Below are 16858 nucleotides of genomic sequence, written 5' to 3'. Positions count from 1 at the left end.
CTGAGGGAGCAAATAGGTCTATGAGCGCATCCAGCAATGTTCTTTGGTCGCTGGAGCGGGAAACCCAGGCTGGCTTCCTCAAACCTGCAGAAGTAACCTTAGCACCTCCGGTGTTTACCTCTGCCCCTGGATGTTTTGTGGACGAAGTAGCACAGAGAATGGCAGCACGAGGTCTGAGCTGTCAGGTATTTATGGGGCACGTACATCCGAGAGGCGCTCTTAGTTTGCAAAGGAAGAAGTTTCTGCAGGAAAGGCAGGGCATGCCCCTCCAGTAGCGCCTCCCTGGGAGGGCTACAGCAGGTAGATTTCGGCTTGCCTTCCCTGGTGTGACTGAGCTCAAAACAAGCAGGGCTGGAGCTCCTGCTGCTAGGGGAAACTATTTAAATCTGAGAAGAGGAAGCTACTACTTTGTGCAGGGAGGGGATCTCTCTCTGCAGAACAAGCGCTGAGAAAGCTTTTGATCTCCAGGCTGAGATTGCAAAAGACCACAAATCCTTGCACGGTTTGTGCTTGGATTCTCGCACTCGTTTTCCAAACGAGCCCAAAAGTGCCTCTCCTGCCTTCCCTCGGCTCCGGGATCTGCCTGTGCAGGTGCTCCAGGCCTGGCCGAGGCTCGCAGGGAGGGAGGGTGTCAGCAGCAGGCGTGAGCCCCCGCGAGGCGAGCGTGCAGGACGGTGTCCCCAGGGCTTGCAGATCGAGAGCTGTGAAAGGCCGTGCCCGGAGCGGGTCCCTTGCCCGCCGCCTGCCAAGGGGAGCCAAGAGCCGGAGGTGGCACGTGCCCAGAGGACCGGCGGGCAGAGATGCGCCTGGGCGGGCAGGAAGATGGCAGGGGGCCGCGGGCCTCTCCGAGGTGCGCCCAAGCAGATGGCGCTCCTGCTTCGCGCAAGCTCCAGCTGCTGCAGGCTGTCGAGGCAGCGCGTTTCCTGAAACCGGATTCTCGGCGGTGACAGAGCAGCCTCTGTCACCAGCGCCTGTAGCCATGGACCTGCGAGCAGAGCTGTTGAAATCCATCTGGTACGCCTTCACGGCCCTGGACGTGGAGAAGAGCGGCAAAGTGTCCAAATCCCAGCTCAAAGTGAGTACCGAGGGCGCCGCGGCCGGCTGCGGGCTCGGCGGGCCTCGGCTCTGCCTCGCCTCGGGCTCGCCGGCGCCTTACGGGGCACGGAGCGAGCGCAGCATCCCGGCTTTCCGCAGAACAACTCGAGGAATCGCTAAATATTAAGACCAGTAAGACCCTGCTGTGTCCTCCCCGCTTAGGATTTTGTTTGAGCAGAGCTCTCTGGCTCTGTTTTGCCTCCCTAAAAAAAGGGGGGGGGGGAACAGCAGGGAGTTAACGTTCAGATGTACCTTGTTGGTGAAAACCTTTGGGGAGAAATCTGATTTTTTGGAGGTGTTTTCGCTTCCTTACGCTGTCTTATGCCCTAGTTAACAGCCCTAGGTCGGTTGTATTTCTTGCTTTGTCTGAGCACCCGCGTTTCTCCTTCCTGTTCGATCAGCGGGTAGGTAGGGAGAGGAAGATCGCTTTTAAAAATAAAACTCTTTGGCGGTCTGACCAGAAGTAACGTATCACTTTTTCAAGAACTCTGATTGCCCCTTTTCCATCCCCTTTAGCAGCTTTGCAGGAGGCTCCCGAGTTCGGCACTTCTCAAAAACCATCAGGGCTTTCTAAAGCCTCTCATCTGGGTCTCGTCAAATCCACCAGGTTTCTCCTCTGCTTTTACAACAGTTACGGGCTTTTTTTCTTTGAAAATTATGCAACTCTTTTTTTTGTTGTTCTTGCTGCTGCTTAAAAGTCACAGTCTGGTTCTTACTGCTGGTGCCGGGGTTGGAAACGCCGCTTGGAGCAGGGGGTTGCGATGCGGGGAAAGAACCTGAGCTAGAAACGCGTCAAACGGTGAAACGTTGCGTCAGGGCTCGGCGGCAGCTGCTGCGAGCTGGGCAGCCGCGTTGTGCAAGAGGCGATGTAAAGAAACCTCTTCTCCTCTTTCCCCCTCTACCTCCGAGGGGCTGCCCCGGGGAGAGGCCGCAGGGGAAGGCGCTGGGCGTTGGCGACGCGTTTTGTGCAAAAATGAGAGTTTTGCCTGAGCGGGTCTAGCGGAGAGGCAGCGGGAGCCCAGCCGCTCAGCCCGCTTCTGGGAAACCTGTTGCACGGGGCGATTTGTGAGCCGCCGGCGTCCCGGCGGGCGTTCGCAGGCGTGGGGCGCGAGCAAACGGAGGCCCCGCAGAGCTTCTCCCGGCCCCGGCGGGACGGGCACGCAAAGCGGCCGCGCGGGCAGAGGGTCTCCGGCAGGTGCGAGCTCAGCCTGCGCTGGAGACGATGGCCCCGGGGCGACAGGCGGGCGAGCGCCCAAAAGCGTCGCCGGCGTGCGAAGGCGCTGGCGGCATCGCTCCCCCCCGGCAGAGCGGCCCCGCGCGCCCGCTGTGGCCGGGAGCGGTGGGGTTGCCTTTGCTCAGCGTGGCGGCGCAGGGCCAACGCGAGGCTGGGATGGGGCCCGGGGGCCAGTTCAGCCCCAAGGACCTTCAGAGCCATTAAATACAGGCTGGATTTACGATTTTCTAAGATACTGAAAAGCGTAGAAATAGCTGAAGGAATTAAAGAAAATCCCAAAGTAGGCCAGAGCCTAATTCCCTTTGCTATTTCCCAGAAATGGGTGCTGGGCGCTCTTGAGTTTCCTCCCTGCCCCTAGGGTACGTGGGCGCTTTGCCAGTTTGGCTTTGGGTCCTAAGCCCCGTACCAGGCTTGCTCTTGGCCCCAAACGTGCAATCACGCTTTGAAAGCACTGGTGTTGCACACGCAGCGTGCGTCTTGCAAGATCTTTATCGCTTCTGGTGATGGTGAGGCCACAAAGACCCTAGTTTTAACAGCAGTTTCCTAGACAGTTTGTGCAGGAGGGAAGGTGGAGTTGCAAACCCACCTCGTGCATGGGGCCAAGGGGCGCTGGGCTCGGTCGGAGGTGCCACCGAGGGAATCTCCACAGCGATGTTTTTTTCCAGAGTGACGTTTCGGAGCAGACCAGGGATTTGCCCCTTGCTTTCTCCCCACACTTTCAGCACTGAAATGGGAACGGCTGCTTGGAGGCGAGTCTGGGTCTGTGTGGGAGAGAGGCCCTTTGGACTTACCACGCCGTGAGTGTACTGTGTTGGAAACACCAATGCGTGTTTTTCTATGATGAATCCCAGTTCTGGGTAACTTTCCACCTGCCTCAGGGCAGGGGAGTCCTCATTTCCGTTGCCCCATGGTGCTGTTCACCCCCGGGGGTAGGACTTCCACTGACTGTTCATGAGAGGTCCAGATTTGCCCCAGCCTACACAAGCCAGCATTGGGGTTTCTGCCTGGAGGTTCGATGTAGAAGAAATTCAGAGCCTTACAGGCTGATAGTTTGAGCAAATAATGGATTAAAGCAGGAAAACTGCTCCTCTGGAAACTCCTCCTGGCTGGGTTGTGTTGAGATGGTGATGTTGGGCTGCGCTCTGCTCCCTGGGCCAGGCGTGCCACTACAAGAAGGGTCTCGAACAAGGGTGGGAGAGCTGCTGATGTTCACAGAGCGCGTACACCTACGGAAACAGAGCGCAGTTGGCCCCACGAGCCAAGCGTTGCGTTTTAGATTCTAAGAAAGCTGACGGGAGCTGGGCGTTAAATTGCTCTGAACTCTTTGCAGCCAGTTGCATAAGTAAATTTAGCAGCATTTCAAAGCTCAATGGCAAAGCTGTGGGAAGCTATGGGGTTCAGCAGTTTAGCTCTTTAGGTGTATATGTATATGCAAGTATGCACATATGTATATAGGCATGTAGGTGTTTGTCTGCAGAGGAAGGACAATCTTGTGGTTATGTACTACAAGTCAAGAGATCTTACGTATTTACGTTCCCAGGGTGGGCACACGTCAGGCCTGGTTTTGGAGAAGCTGTTTATCTTTTCTGTGCCGTCACATCCACGCTTAGCTAGCTGCGGGAGCTGTTCCCTGTCTCCTTGGGGTGTCTGTGATGCAGGATGCGGTTCCCGCTTGCCGGCTGCGCGGAGAGCTGTGCGTTTCCCTGTGGCGGCGGGGCAGGCTCCTCTCGCAGCACCTTGGCCCTTCCCCTCTCGCAGCTCTCCTCCGCTCCTGTCCCAGGTAGCGGAGGGAGAGGAGAGGAGCAATTTGGCCTCCCGAGGCTGCCGGCTACAGCAAAGCCCTGGCAGAGCGGGGAGAGGTGCCGCTGCCCGGGAGCAGGGCGCAAGCAGCTCTGGGTTTGCGGGGGACAAGGCGGGGGGCCAGGCCAAGGGCTGAGCGGATTAAACGAAGTCCCTGCCCGGCGCTGGGTGCTCGAAGCTGCCGCTTCTCAGCCAGGTCCCGCCGCAGCATGCCTGGTGGGTTGCGCGCCGCTTGGCATTGGGAACCCTGCTGGAAAAACGCAAAAAAAATACCATTTGGGGGCAGTTCTGCTAGGGGTTGCTCGCTCTTTCTATTTTTCTTCCCCAGCAGCTTTTGCTTGGAAACGCAGAGCCCGCAGTGACAGGCCGCGCGTCCGCGGGGGGACGGGGTTGCCGGCTCGGGGTGCGGACGGCGGGGAAGGCTGCTCTCACCAGAAATCTGTGCAGGTCTCTGCATTTAACTACGGTTTTGGCGGACGGGGTTGGCTCGCCACGGCCGGTTTATGAACCGTCTTGGGGGCAGAAAGGAGGCACCTCGCTCGGCCTGAAAGCGCCTGTGCTTATTAAACATAAAAGGGTCTGGGGGGTCCCAGTTTGGCCAGTAACAGGAGCGGTCTGAGAGCAGCTCATCGGTGAGGGTGAACGTCTTCCTCGAGGCTGGGAGCCGGCGGAAGGGAGCCCGCGGTCCCCGGCGCTGGGCTTGCACCCCAGGGTCTCGCTTCCTCCCGGCGCTCGTCGTGGCGGTTTGTGATCTCCCCGGCTCCCAGCGAGGAGGCATCTCCCCCGCGCAGCCGTGAGTCGGTTTTTTTACAAGACCCCCAGCCTGCTTGCAGGTGGGGAAACCGAGGCAGCGGCCGCGCGCGATGCGTCGCCCCCGCCGGGGTTTTGTTCGACGCGCGAGGCCCGGCTCCAACTGCAAAGGTCATTCGCAGCCCTGGGATCGCCCCGGCGTCTCCCACGGCGGGGAGAAGAAAAGGGGCTGCCATTCTCCAGCGGCGTTAAATATTCCACCCCCGGCTCGGGCCGGCGGCGGCCGCGGGCAGAGGGTGGAGAAGGGGCCGGGGCCGGGGGGGAGAGCCGGGGCCGGTCCTCGGAGGGAAGCGAGGGGCGGCCGGGGGGGGGGGGGGGGGTCTCGTGCCGCCGGGGGCCCCGCCGCCCGCTTCCCCCCGCGGCCTCCACCCGCGCGGCGGAAAAGCTGAGTCAGAGCGGCTCGCGGCGGCCGCACCGACACGCGGAGCGCCCCGTCCTCTCCGGGGTTTTCCCCCTCGGATCCCTCCTTTCAGGGGAGGCTGCGATCGGCCCCGCCGGGCTCTTCCTTCCCGCCCTGCCCTCCCTGCGGTTTCGTCGGTGTTTCGCCAGGCGTCGGGGCGAACGCGGCTCCCCGGGCCGCGGCGAGGCCTTCTCTCGCTCCCCGGTTTTCCCCGGGGGAGCGGCGGCAGGCACCTCGCGAGCTGGGTCTCGTCCGCCGCTCCCCTCCCCGTGCTGCCTGCCGGCGGCTGCCCGGTGCGTCCGGCGGGGGCCGAGCGCCGTCGGGGCAGCGTTCGGGGCACCGACGCTCGGGGCTGGCCTTTCCTCTGGCCCCGCTCCATCCCGGGAGGCGTCGCGCTTCGGAGACGGCCCGTGAGGCTGCAGGAGGCCGAGGGGAAAAAGGAGCCAAGCTGGGTGGAAAAATGGATAATTTGGGATGCAACAAAGCCACGTTCTCCTAGATGGCAATGGTTTTGGGGGGGAGAGGTTGGACTACATCTCCCATGATGCACCGCGACAGCTTCCAGCCAGGGAGGCCTGCGGCTCTGCCCCCATGCATCATGGGAGATGTAGTCCAGGTGCCACCTTCCCGGGGAGCCAGGCCGCTCCTCGAGGCCTGCGAAGGCTCGTACGGGTCGCCGGCACCGGTGTCCTACCGACCGTCCCTCGTCGCTTGCGTCTGGCATCGCTTCGGGGGCCCCGGCGGGGAGAAGCGAGCGCGGCGAGGCGCCTGTGCCCCCCGGCCCGGCCACGGGTGCCGGAACTAGCCGGGGGATGGCCGGGCTGGTGCCTCCCTTTGCGTCGCCGCGCCGGGTGGAGCGCCGCCCATAACGTCGGCCCAGAGGGCCGAAAAAACAAGCGCCAATGCGGCCGGGCGAGGAGGGCTTCGAGGTGCCGCAGCTGGCGTGGCCTCCGGCGGCGTTTCGGAGGGGAAGGACGTTTCCAGGCAGGTCGCTGAGCCGCCCCGCACGGCCGGCCGCCTTCCCCTCCGGCCCCTCCGAACAAAACCTTTCCTTAGTTTCTTTTAACATTTTTCTTTTTTTTTTAATTTATTTTCATTTTGGCATCTTTCGATGGCGCGGTCGCCGGCTTGCGGCCCGGCAACCGGTGCGGAGCACGTTGCAGTCATTTATTTTTTCAAGCAATCCCTCAAGGCAGCTGCCAAATAACAGGGATTGGAGGTGACTTATCATCTTCTCTAGATCAAAGCGTCTCCTGTTTGCTTTGTAATGTTTGGAACAGTCCCTTAAGAAAAACACAAAACAAAACAAAACAAAAAATTCTCCATGTGCTAAGAAAGAAGAAAAACGAGTGTAAAAAGAATATTCAGTTCCAAATGCCTTTGGGGCTGTTTCCATTTCATCATCTAAGATTTATAATTAGGAATATTCCCCCAGCCTGCTGAAAACGCCCAAACCCAAGCCATGCCGCGATGTGGCAGCATCAAGGGGACGCCGGGCTGGGTCACAGGTCCCGCGGCTGGTGGCTGGGCCCCATCCAGCTGCGCCCCAGATGCGTGCGTGTGTGTCCAGACGTGGCAGGGTTGGAGGTTTCACCCTAGAAACCCCTTCTCCTCTCTTCCTCGTGCTCTGCCAGGTGCTGTCTCACAACCTGTACACGGTGCTGCGCATCCCCCACGACCCCGTGGCCTTGGAAGAGCATTTCCGGGATGACGACGACGGGCCGGTGTCCAGCCAGGGCTACATGCCGTATCTCAACAAGTACATCCTGGATAAGGTGAGGCCCGGGGAGGACGCCGGCAGCGCGCGGTCTGCTCCCGCGCCTCTTGGGCCCCCCCCCGCGCCCGTAGCAAGAGCTGCTGGATCCCAGGGCAGAGCGGGGAGATGCCGTGCCCTGGGGAGAGGCGGAGGACGGAGGGAGCGGGGGGAGCACTCAGCTGAACGCCGAAAGGAGAGAGAAACGTTTAGTGCCCAGCGTCGCGTTGGCAAAGGCAAAGGCAGCCCTTCCGCTCCAGCGGGCCTCTCGTTGGAGGCGCATCTGGGTCAGCGTTTCCTACAGGGCTTGGAGAGAGAAACGGCCCGGGCAGAGGAAACCTGGCAGTCTGTCGCAGCCCTTTTTTCCTCCCCACCCCTGTTCAGATTTGAGATGTGACCTCTCAGGCTTTTGGCAGAAAGCGGAGGAGACGGAGGAGGACGGGGTGCTCAGGCAGGAGCAGAGGCTGGGGGTGTTGGGGGTGCAAAGGGGTGGCGAGTGGGTGAGTTTCTCTCTTTTTCCATGGCTCAAAGGCACCTTTGTTTTGCACAGTGAGGCTTTGCGGCTCGGTGCACGTTTCCTCTGGGCACGTGGGGAGAGGAAAAATGACTGACAACTTTCTTCCACTGTGCGCTTTAAAGAATGAGGGCCTGGAGCTGGTGCGGTAACCCTTCCCTTCCCTTCCCTGCTGCTTCCCAAAGGGCTGGGGCCGCTCGGATTGAACCGTGCAGCTCTGTCAGCCCGCAGAGCCCCAGTTTTGGTGTGTGCCAGGCAGGAGGTTTTGGCACGAGCCGCTCAGGCTAGGACGCGCCTCTGCCTTCAGCTCAAGACACCTTCTTCCTTGCTAGAGGTTGTTATTCAGTCCAGCAGCAGCAAGTGCCAAAGGGCTGAGACTTCTCCGGGGCAGGTTGCGCTCAAGTGCAACCGCTGCGCTCCACACAGGTCCTGGCTTTACCCCGAGCCAGCCTGGGGCTGCCGGACTGCGTCAGCCCAGCGCCCAGCCTCGCTCTTGCAGTGCTGGCTCCTCACGTTCATCTCGGCTGCAGGGAGAGGGCAGGGCCTTCCCCTGCTTCCTCTGCCTTGGGAAGGCAGTTTGGAGAGCCTGAAACCTCACCGGCGATGCAAGAAGGCCTCTCAGCACGGGGCCACCAGCTATTTGTTCCTGCTGTGCCCAAGGTCAGCCCAGCCCACTCTTCCTGTTGCTGAGTGGCCCAAATCCTTGCAGTTTCTCATTTGGTTCTTTTGGAGATGACCTTTAAACCCCCTTCTGTTGGTTTCGCCATGGCTAATAAAATCCCAGAGGCGATCTGAGAAGGGGAAGTGGTTTTTCCACTAAGTGGGGCTTTTAGCTTTTCCTGGTACCCAGGACCCAAAGATTCTTCTCTAGCTCGGCTGTTGCAGACTGTGGTTGGCCCTCACACTGGCTGCACGTGGCTCATGCAGCACGGTAGGACGCTCCTGGGCAAACGCTAGGACAGAGCGGCCAGACGTGGCCAGACTAGTTTGGTCCCTGTCACAGTTCACCTGTGTTTCACAGAGCTGAGCTTACTAGTCGCTGAACTCACTGAAATTACTGGTGACACAGGAAGCCCGGCTCTGATGAAGGCTTCTCCTATCGGTGGTCGCTCTTGGACAGGTGGTGAGGCCGAGGCTGGCGGAGGCTTCATTCCTGCCTCCGTTGCTGCCTGCCTGTGGCACATCTCTTCCCTTTGCTGGGCCTCACTTCCTCTTTTTGGTAAAATGGGATGATTACATTGACGTAAAGCCATGAAGGCTTTTGAGATGTAGACTTGGAGAGCCCACCAGAATGCTAAGTGTGCTTTGCTGTACGTTTTCTGCTGCCTCCTGGCAATTCAACGCTGTAGCAGGCCTGCCAAGGCTATCTGAGAGAGGGCTGTGTCATTTTTGGCTGAGCCACAAGGCAGATGTCGTGCCGCGATGCCCAGGCACTGCAGAAATCCCAGAGCGTTTTCTCTACCAGCCAGCGTGCCTTACTCGCCTGTGTAAGGGGATCTGTGCTGAACGCATGCCAGCATAGGGGGTCGGGACTCCTGGCTTCAGTGCCCAGTTACACTCTGTAATTGTGCGCAAATCTCTTTCTCCTGCCCCACATATAAATCAGTCAGTGCTTCTCTCTGGCAGGGGCAGGAGATTTCCGATGCAAGAGTTTTTGCCTTTCCTCCAGTGTTTTCCCCTAGAAGCTGTGTAATCCTGTAGCCATACGTTCACCACTCTGGGTCTTGGTTGCAGGTGGAAGAAGGTGCCTTTGTCAAAGAAAACTTTGACGAGCTCTGCTGGACCTTGACAGCAAAGAAGAATTATAAGCCTGACCGGAATGGGAATAGCGTTGTGTCCCACCAAGATGCCTTCAAGCTCTGGTGTCTCTTCAACTTCCTATCTGAAGACAAATACCCTCTTGTCATGGTGCCAGACGAGGTAGGAGCTGCCTTCTCCTGCCTGCCTCACTGACAACTCCGTTCCCAGTCTCCCAGGGCTCTGCATGCTGGCAGAGCTGATTTTGGGCTGAAATGTCCCATTATCATTTCCTGGCGTGTCTTTCCTAAGGCTGTTTCACCACATCCTGCTAGATGTGGTGCTCCTGAGTGTGACAGAAAAAGCAGGCCGTGAACAGGATGGGAGAAATGGGCCACATGCCCTGGGTACCCCCAGATATGCCGATGGCCACTGCTGGCACCCAGAGAAGATGAGAGTGACCTAGTGGCAGCTCAGAGGACCCCTCCGAAGTGCTGAAGGCCTCTGAGGCATAGATGCCTCGGAGGATGGAGCATGGGCTGGTGCCACAGTGCCTCTCTGTGGCTCCAAGCCAACGTTAGCGAGGGAGCTCTTTTGCCAGCTGTGAAATGAATGTGCCAGTTCTCAGACCCCTAACCAAGGAGCATCCACAGCTCAACTCCTTTCTCCCTGCTGCGGATGGTCCTGTGCCTGATGTCCTTGCAGCTCATCCAAGGCTTAAGTTGAGCATGATATTGGAGGGCTCTTTCTGATTTTAATGGGGGAGAAAGAGAAGACAGCGAGAAACCCTTAAAATTGGCTGTCACGTTGGAGGTGCTCCGTGTGAAATCACCGCCAGCACGGCTGTGTGTGAGGCCAGAGGGAGGCTGTGTCTCTCAGCCTGTGTCACCATGAAGGCAGCAGTCGGCTGTGCCTCTCGGTGCCCACTGTCACTGTGTGCTCACCCCCTGCCCAGCTTCCGGAGAGCTAAGTGAGATATCCAGGCCGCTCTGCAAAGCCACTCACAGTAATCTCTAAATCGCACACTGCGTTTGGAGGGAGAGCCTTCTCATTTCTGGGGGGCAGATTAAAACCGCTTGAGAAAGTGGGCAGGTCTGGGAAGGAGGGACACGCTCCAAAGCCAACTGCCCAGGCCTTGCTGCACTGGCAAGGGACTGAGCTCAGCTGGGCAAGCAGCTGCCATCTGATTCTGCACCATCTCCCCCTAGAGATCAGCAAAAAAGCCCTCCCCAAAAAAGGCAAAAAACAAAAAGAAACCCAGTGTTGTGCAGATGTATGAGGGTGACCGCACTTCCTGTTCCCTGGGAGAGGTATTTCCTGTTCCCCAGACCATGAAAAACTGAATTATCTTTTTGCTTACTGGGCTGGGCTTGAAAAAAAAAAACCAACCTTAAATGAAAATTCTTTCCCTTTTCTGAGTTGGACGATGAGGAGGGGAAAATCCATCCGGGTGTGGGGACTCTGCTGTTTCACCTTTCCCCACAGCTCCCAGCAGAGTCACCCACACCTCTTGGGCCCCAGATCCGCAGCCAGGGGGTGACAGCTGACAGCAAAACTTGAGCTGAAATAAGTCTTTGTGATATCATGTTATTTTCAACAATTTTAGCTCTTTTTAAAGCAGTTTATTTATGTTGTTTCATAATGAGGTTCATCTCTGCTGCAGGGACCTTTCCCCCCAGCTCTTCCCCTGCTCTTCCCCAGTGTTTTTATGGCAACGTGTTACTATATCAGAGGGAAACCAAAGCGGTACTGAGGTCACAACAGTGGTCTGAGACACCTGCTTTGTGGGTCAGGTTTGGAGGAGAGCGGTGTTGGTCTAGTCTCCCTAATGCACCCTGCTTCTGAAGAGTTTTCTTACTCTTCAGAAAAACAATCCAAAAACACCTAGGTCTTGTGGTCAAAAGAAAAAACACCTCATGAGCACTGGCCCTGTCCCAACCCCCTGACTGCCTGCAGCAGCTAGAATATTACTATCAGTCGTTGCAAGGGGCAATAACTGTGATAAGGGGTCCTGCATCTCCAGGCTGGAGGGATGTGGCCCAGGACCCTCCAAAATGGGTTTCACTGTTCCAAGTCAGTGGCTGTGCGGTGGGAATGGCTCTCACTTCTCCCTATGGCTGAGTTCCCTGTCCCCACAGGTGGAATACCTGCTGAAGAAGATCTGCACAGCCATGAACGTGGAGCTGAACTCCTGCGAGCTGGACGACTACCTCTCCCAGGAGCCACAGGGGCAGGACGGCCTCACGGTCTGGCAGTTCCTGGACATGGTGAATTCGGGGCGGTTCCTGCGAGGCATCGAACAGGAGGCCATCAGCATGGCTGTGGAGGAGGTGTACCAGGAAGTCATCGAGGACGTGCTCAAACAGGCAAGGGGGGGTCCTGTGTCCTGGGGCACAGCCCGTTTTGCAAGGAGTTGGTCTCAGGTTTCCAGCTGGGTCAGAAAGGCCACAGCCTTCCCCGTGTAGCTGGCCCAGACATGTTTCTGCCTCCCCTGGTCTCTGCACAACGCCGGAGCTTTCTCTGGGGGGATGTTTCTATTTTTCTCCCACCCCTACACGGACACGGTTATGATGGTATTATACGACACCTCTCTTACCACCTTCAGTGATCCCTGGGTCTCTCGGATGCAGGGCTATCTCTGGAAGAAGGGACAGCTGAGGAGGAACTGGTCAGAGCGGTGGTTCACGCTGAAACCCAGTGTCCTGTCCTACTACATGAGTGAGGAACGGAAGGAGAAGAAGGGGAGCATCACGTTAGACAAGCACTGCTGCGTGGAGGTAAAGTCCAGGACCTGACTCGTGGGTTCGTGCAGCAGCAGGGATAACGCTTCCTGCTTAGCCACCGTGCCACAAGACCCAGCATAGCCGGGACAGAGGCTAATGGACCCTGGGAAGGGGCTCCTGAAGATACTCTGCAGCAGTTTCATGCCCATGAGCATGGGAGAGCCAATCCTATAGCCAAAGAAACTTGGAAAAGCTCCCTCAGGGTAGTAGAGAAAGACCAGCAGAAACAGGGATTTCTCCTGCTGCAAGAAGCCCAGGGGTGATGAGTAGTGGATTACATGGCATGAGTTTGCTAGTTCTCAGGCCTGTGCACAGCAGGCAGGAGAACAGCTGTTGGGTGAGAGGGTGGTGGATCTGGGGTTTTATCTTGGTCCTCATCTCACTGGTTGCCTCCCTACCCCAGGCTGGTTGGGGTAATACCATCCCTCCTCTCCCCACAGGTGCTACCTGACCGGGATGGGAAGAGGTGCATGTTCTGTGTGAAGACCTCCTCCCGCACATATGAGATGAGCGCCTCCGACACCCGGCAGCGCCAGGAGTGGACACTAGGTCCGTGCCCCCATACCTGCTCTGTGCCCCCTCCCTGGCATGACCACGCCGTGCTCCCCACGGCCTGGGAGGCAGCCCAGCTGATCGTCCTTCCTTCCCTCCCCAGCCATCCAGACAGCCATCCGGCTGCAGGCCGAGGGCAAGAAGTCCTTGCACAAAGACCTGAAGCAGAAGCGACGGGAGCAGCGGGAGCAACGGGAGCAACGCAAGGCGGCCAAGGAGGAGGAGACGCAGCGGCTCAAGCAGCTCCAGGAGGAGAAGGAGAGGAAGCTGCAGGAGCTGGAACTGCTCAAGGAGGCCCAGCGGCAGGCAGAGCTGCTCTTGCAGGAGGAGGAGCAGCGGCGGAGGCAGCAGCACGAGCAGATGCAGAAGACGCTGGAGATCCAGCTGCGGGAGGCCGAACAGGTGGGGGCCCTGCCATGGGGGCAGTGTCGCTCATGGGATGGCCAGTCCCTTCCCTTGCTCACATCAGTTCAGAAGAATCGGAGGATCTATGCCTTTCGGAGCACACCTCCCTCTTGCAGTAATGTTGCTGCCACATGTATGAGATACCTAAGGAGCAGGATACGAGGACAACTTGCCCTGGGGTCTATGAAGCTGGGGGCAAGTGAGAGGCACCCAGTGCTAGCACTGGGCTGGGCAAGGAGCCCATTTCTGTCCTTGCAGCCAGTGCTGCTGAGCCTCCTGACTCTCCAAATGATGGGTAATGAGGCAGGCTCCTAGGGAAGTGGTGTCTCCCTGAGCAAGGACATAGCCTTGCTCTGGAGCTACCTCCATAGGCTCTCCCTGGTATGGGAGCTGTCTGGTCCCATCCAGCCAGGGGTGCAGGGACAAGAGGGCTCTGCGCTGTTGCTGGGGTCCTGTGGATGGTGGCAGTCAGCGCACCCAGCCACCCACACTGATGGCTCCTCTCCCTGCCGCAGGCTCGCGCCTCCATGCAGGCGGAGATGGTCCTGAAGGAGGCAGAGGCAGAACGTCAGCGCAAGCGCATCGTGGAGCTGGAGGAAATGCAGGGGCGTCTCCAGGAGGCCCTGCAACAGGAGGTGAAAGCGCGGCAGGACGAGGAGTCAGTGAGATACGCACAGGCCAGGTAGGACCAGTGCATCCCTGTCTCTTTCCGATCAGCGCCTCTCCTGTGGAAATGGCTGGGCGTAGGGTCGTCAAACCCAGCCCCGGTGCAATGTGACTGCTCTCGCCTGCTCCCCGGGGCTCCAGTCTGCCCTGCTGCCATCAGGGCTGCAGACAGAGGCTGATAAGCTTGCTGCTGTCTGAGGAGGCTGGCTCCCAGCATGGCCCGCTGTGTATACCCAGCCCTGCCAGTGACATCGTGTTTTGCCCGCGCATCAGTAGGTGATGAAGTGGGAGGGGGATGGAATCACTTCTTGCACTTTCTCAACAGGCTACTAGCTGAGGAAGAGGAGAAGCTGAAGCAGCTGATGAAGCTAAAGGAGGAGCAAGAGGAATACATCATCAAAACGCAACTGGAGAAGCAAGTCCTCAAGCAGGAGATGGAGAACAAGAACAGGTGTCTGGAAGAGGCCCAGAAGCAGCTTGAAGAAGTGAGAGTGAACAGGCAGCGGGTGGACCAAGATGTCATGGTGAGCATCATGTTAGCGCCACTTTCCTTCATGCTGTGAGTCCCAGGGGACTTCCTGGCTCTCTCCTGAGTCACCTCCCTGCCAGAGAAAACCCGAGGGCTCTGGGGATCATCCTCTGTGCCAAACACGGGGCCTGTTCTCAGGTACCCTGGTGTAGCAAAGCTGGATTTAGGGCATTATATTAGCTGCAGCAGGGAAAGCAGCCCAGAGGTTTGGCTGGGAAGAGCAATCAGCCTCAGCAGATGTCTCCCTCGCCCTTGAGGGCAGCATGCAACGCTGGCTGAAGAGTGCCCGGCTCAGCATTGCACCATGCGCAGCTCGCAACTCCTGGGGAAGCGGAGAGGAGGGTGAGGTGCTTTTGCCCCCCATTTTGCTGTGCTGGCAGATGCTATTGTGAGAACTCTGCTGACAGGGCAGCCTGCAGGGCTGACTCTGGGGGCAGGCAGAGAAACCACCAAGCTGACATTTCCTTGTCATGTGGCTCTGAGCTTTTATAAGTTATGCCATGCGCATGCATGGGGTGATTCTGTCGCTGAAGTGAGACAAGTGTATCCTGCCCTGAGGGGACAGCACTGGTGTCTTTACAGAGAGCAGCAATATCAACACTGGGAGTGTGCGTGGAGAGGGGAGGATCTGAGCAGGAAAAAGCAGGGTAGGAGCAGGTGGAATAGAAGGCCAAAAGGAGAGGGAGTTCAGTCTCCATCCTAGAGGAAGCCTCAAATCCAGGCTTGCTCAGGGAAGGGAAAGTCCTGCCAGTGGTCCAGGGCTCCTGGCTGTAGGGTGACTGGTTCACCCCTCTGCTCTGGCTCGTTCCAGGCGGCCCAGCGGAAGCTGCGACAAGCCAGCACCAATGTCAAGCACTGGAACGTCCAGATGAATCGACTGATGCACCCTATCGGGCCAGGAGGTAAGAGGCTGGGCCAGGTCATCATGCCTTCCTTCTGCCGCTCTTGAATGAGGTTGTGTTGGGACACGCATCTCAGCACTGCTGCCAAGTCTCCTGATGGTATTCCCCTCTTTGGGGGGAGGCCAGGGTGCTAGAAGGACCTCTGTCTTTCAGACAAGATACACTAATAACTCTGGTTATGAGACCCTGTGCCCCATTTACTTAGCTGAAAGGTCTCAAACGCAGTTTCCAAGCCAAGTCCCAAGCAGCATGATGTTGTTTGTCCTCACTTCACGCCGCAAACTGCTACCACAGCTGGTGTGACCCCTGCTGTGCTCAAACCTCACTGCCTGTACACTCACACAGCCCCCCTGCCTAACCCCGACAATATTCCCTCCTGCCTGCAGAGTGTTTGGGAAAGACATAAAATGATACAGAGGCTCCTGACTGCACTGCCCCTGTCTTCTCAACCCAGGAAAACAATCTTCCATTTCTGTCTGTCCCCAGAAAAACGTACAAACGTGAGCGGAGGAGGTTTCGCTGGCTACCAGCCCCTCCTTTCCCGGAGAGATTCCTCCCTCAAACTCAAGCAGAAAGCGGAGGATAAAGGCAGCAACCCTGCAAGGGACGAGAGCAAGGAAAACGTGAGCAACGGTGGGAACAGCAGCCTGACACAGCCTCCGCATGCAGACATCATGACCACAGAGCCTTCCAATTAGCCCAGCAGCATGGCAGAGCCCAGGGGTAACCTGTGAGCCCAGCGTGTCCCTGCGAGCCAAAACAGTATGGCTATCAATGGATGGAGACAAATCCTGTGTGGCATCACCTGCTCCAGAGCCCAGCACAGAGCCTATAGGCGACTACATGTGAGGCATCCAGGCAGAGATGCTTCAATTTTCATCAGCCAAGGGCTGCAGCCACAACTTGCCAGGAGATTTAGAGACATGCCCAATATGGGGAGAAGGCAGTGGGCCATCTCCTCCAGGCTGCCCAGGTGTGCACGCTGGAGACAACTCCCCACAGGCTGGACGCTGGTTTTGACCCTGCAGGCCTTGCCTAGAGAAGCCACTGGTGGCTCTGGATCACAAGGCCCAGGACTGCAATTTCCCCTCGGTTGCTACTCGTAGTGCCCAGTGCCTCATCTGCTGTGCTCCTGAGCATGTGGGGCCTGCGAAGATGGCATCCAGGGCAACCTTTACAGACTGAGCAGTGCCTTCTGGCCACCCACCTCAGAAGGACTGTGCTAGCCTGGGCCTCGTGTGCTTTCAGCCATGACCAGGAAGGCCAGAGAGTCTTTAAATGACACATGCATTCCCTTAAGGTGGTTGTTAGTCACTGGAGTCGTGCAGATGTTAGCAGAAACCAACAAACAATAAAAGCTTTTAGAGCTGTTGGCCTGTTGGCCTCCTTCCTCACAGGTCCATGTCCCTGCGGACACCAGCTTTCCTCCTCTGCGGTCCAGGGTCTTGATTCTCCTTGTAGAAAAGAGCCCATTAAAAGAAACAGGCACCATCAGTGGAAAGAGGCCCCAGTGGATTTTGATTTGGTCCCTGGAGGGCCAAGAGGGACCCAGACACTGGAGAACTGGGCATGGATGCTGAATCCTCCTTTGTGTCAGGGCAGGCAAAGGGGAAGTCTCTGGATCCAGATAAGGACAGGATTAGAGGGAAGCTGGGCTAGTGTTTACGTTCCGTCGGAA

General features: G+C 57.9%; 1 protein-coding gene across 1 annotated transcript; it reads left to right on the top strand.

The window, feature by feature from the left end:
• The first annotated feature begins 116 nt into the window (after nucleotides 1-116).
• On the top strand, nucleotides 117-16561 carry DEF6 (DEF6 guanine nucleotide exchange factor). The gene is made up of 11 exons (XM_068918221.1): nucleotides 117-1075; nucleotides 6974-7114; nucleotides 9341-9526; nucleotides 11482-11709; nucleotides 11974-12120; nucleotides 12567-12675; nucleotides 12782-13080; nucleotides 13599-13765; nucleotides 14075-14273; nucleotides 15090-15180; nucleotides 15667-16561. Exons 1-11 carry the CDS (start codon nucleotides 980-982, stop codon nucleotides 15876-15878), a joined length of 1875 nt encoding a protein of 624 aa, XP_068774322.1. The 5' UTR covers nucleotides 117-979; the 3' UTR covers nucleotides 15879-16561.
• Nucleotides 16562-16858: the final 297 nt, after the last annotated feature.

Source organism: Struthio camelus, chromosome 24, assembly GCF_040807025.1.
Source record: "Struthio camelus isolate bStrCam1 chromosome 24, bStrCam1.hap1, whole genome shotgun sequence".
Classification (NCBI taxonomy): domain Eukaryota; kingdom Metazoa; phylum Chordata; class Aves; order Struthioniformes; family Struthionidae; genus Struthio; species Struthio camelus.
Note: the sequence above shows the minus strand (reverse complement) of the source record. Positions and strands in the feature narration are given on the sequence as shown.

What these genes read in the sequence shown, in the direction of transcription:
- DEF6 (XM_068918221.1), top strand. Translation starts at nt 980, where the DNA reads ATGGACCTGCGAGCAGAGCTGTTGAAATCCATCTGGTACGCCTTCACG. An exon ending in GTGAGATACGCACAGGCCAG is followed by an intron (nt 13,766 to 14,074) that starts GTAGGACCAGTG and finishes CTTTCTCAACAG; the next exon opens with GCTACTAGCTGAGGAAGAGG. An exon ending in GGGTGGACCAAGATGTCATG is followed by an intron (nt 14,274 to 15,089) that starts GTGAGCATCATG and finishes GGCTCGTTCCAG; the next exon opens with GCGGCCCAGCGGAAGCTGCG.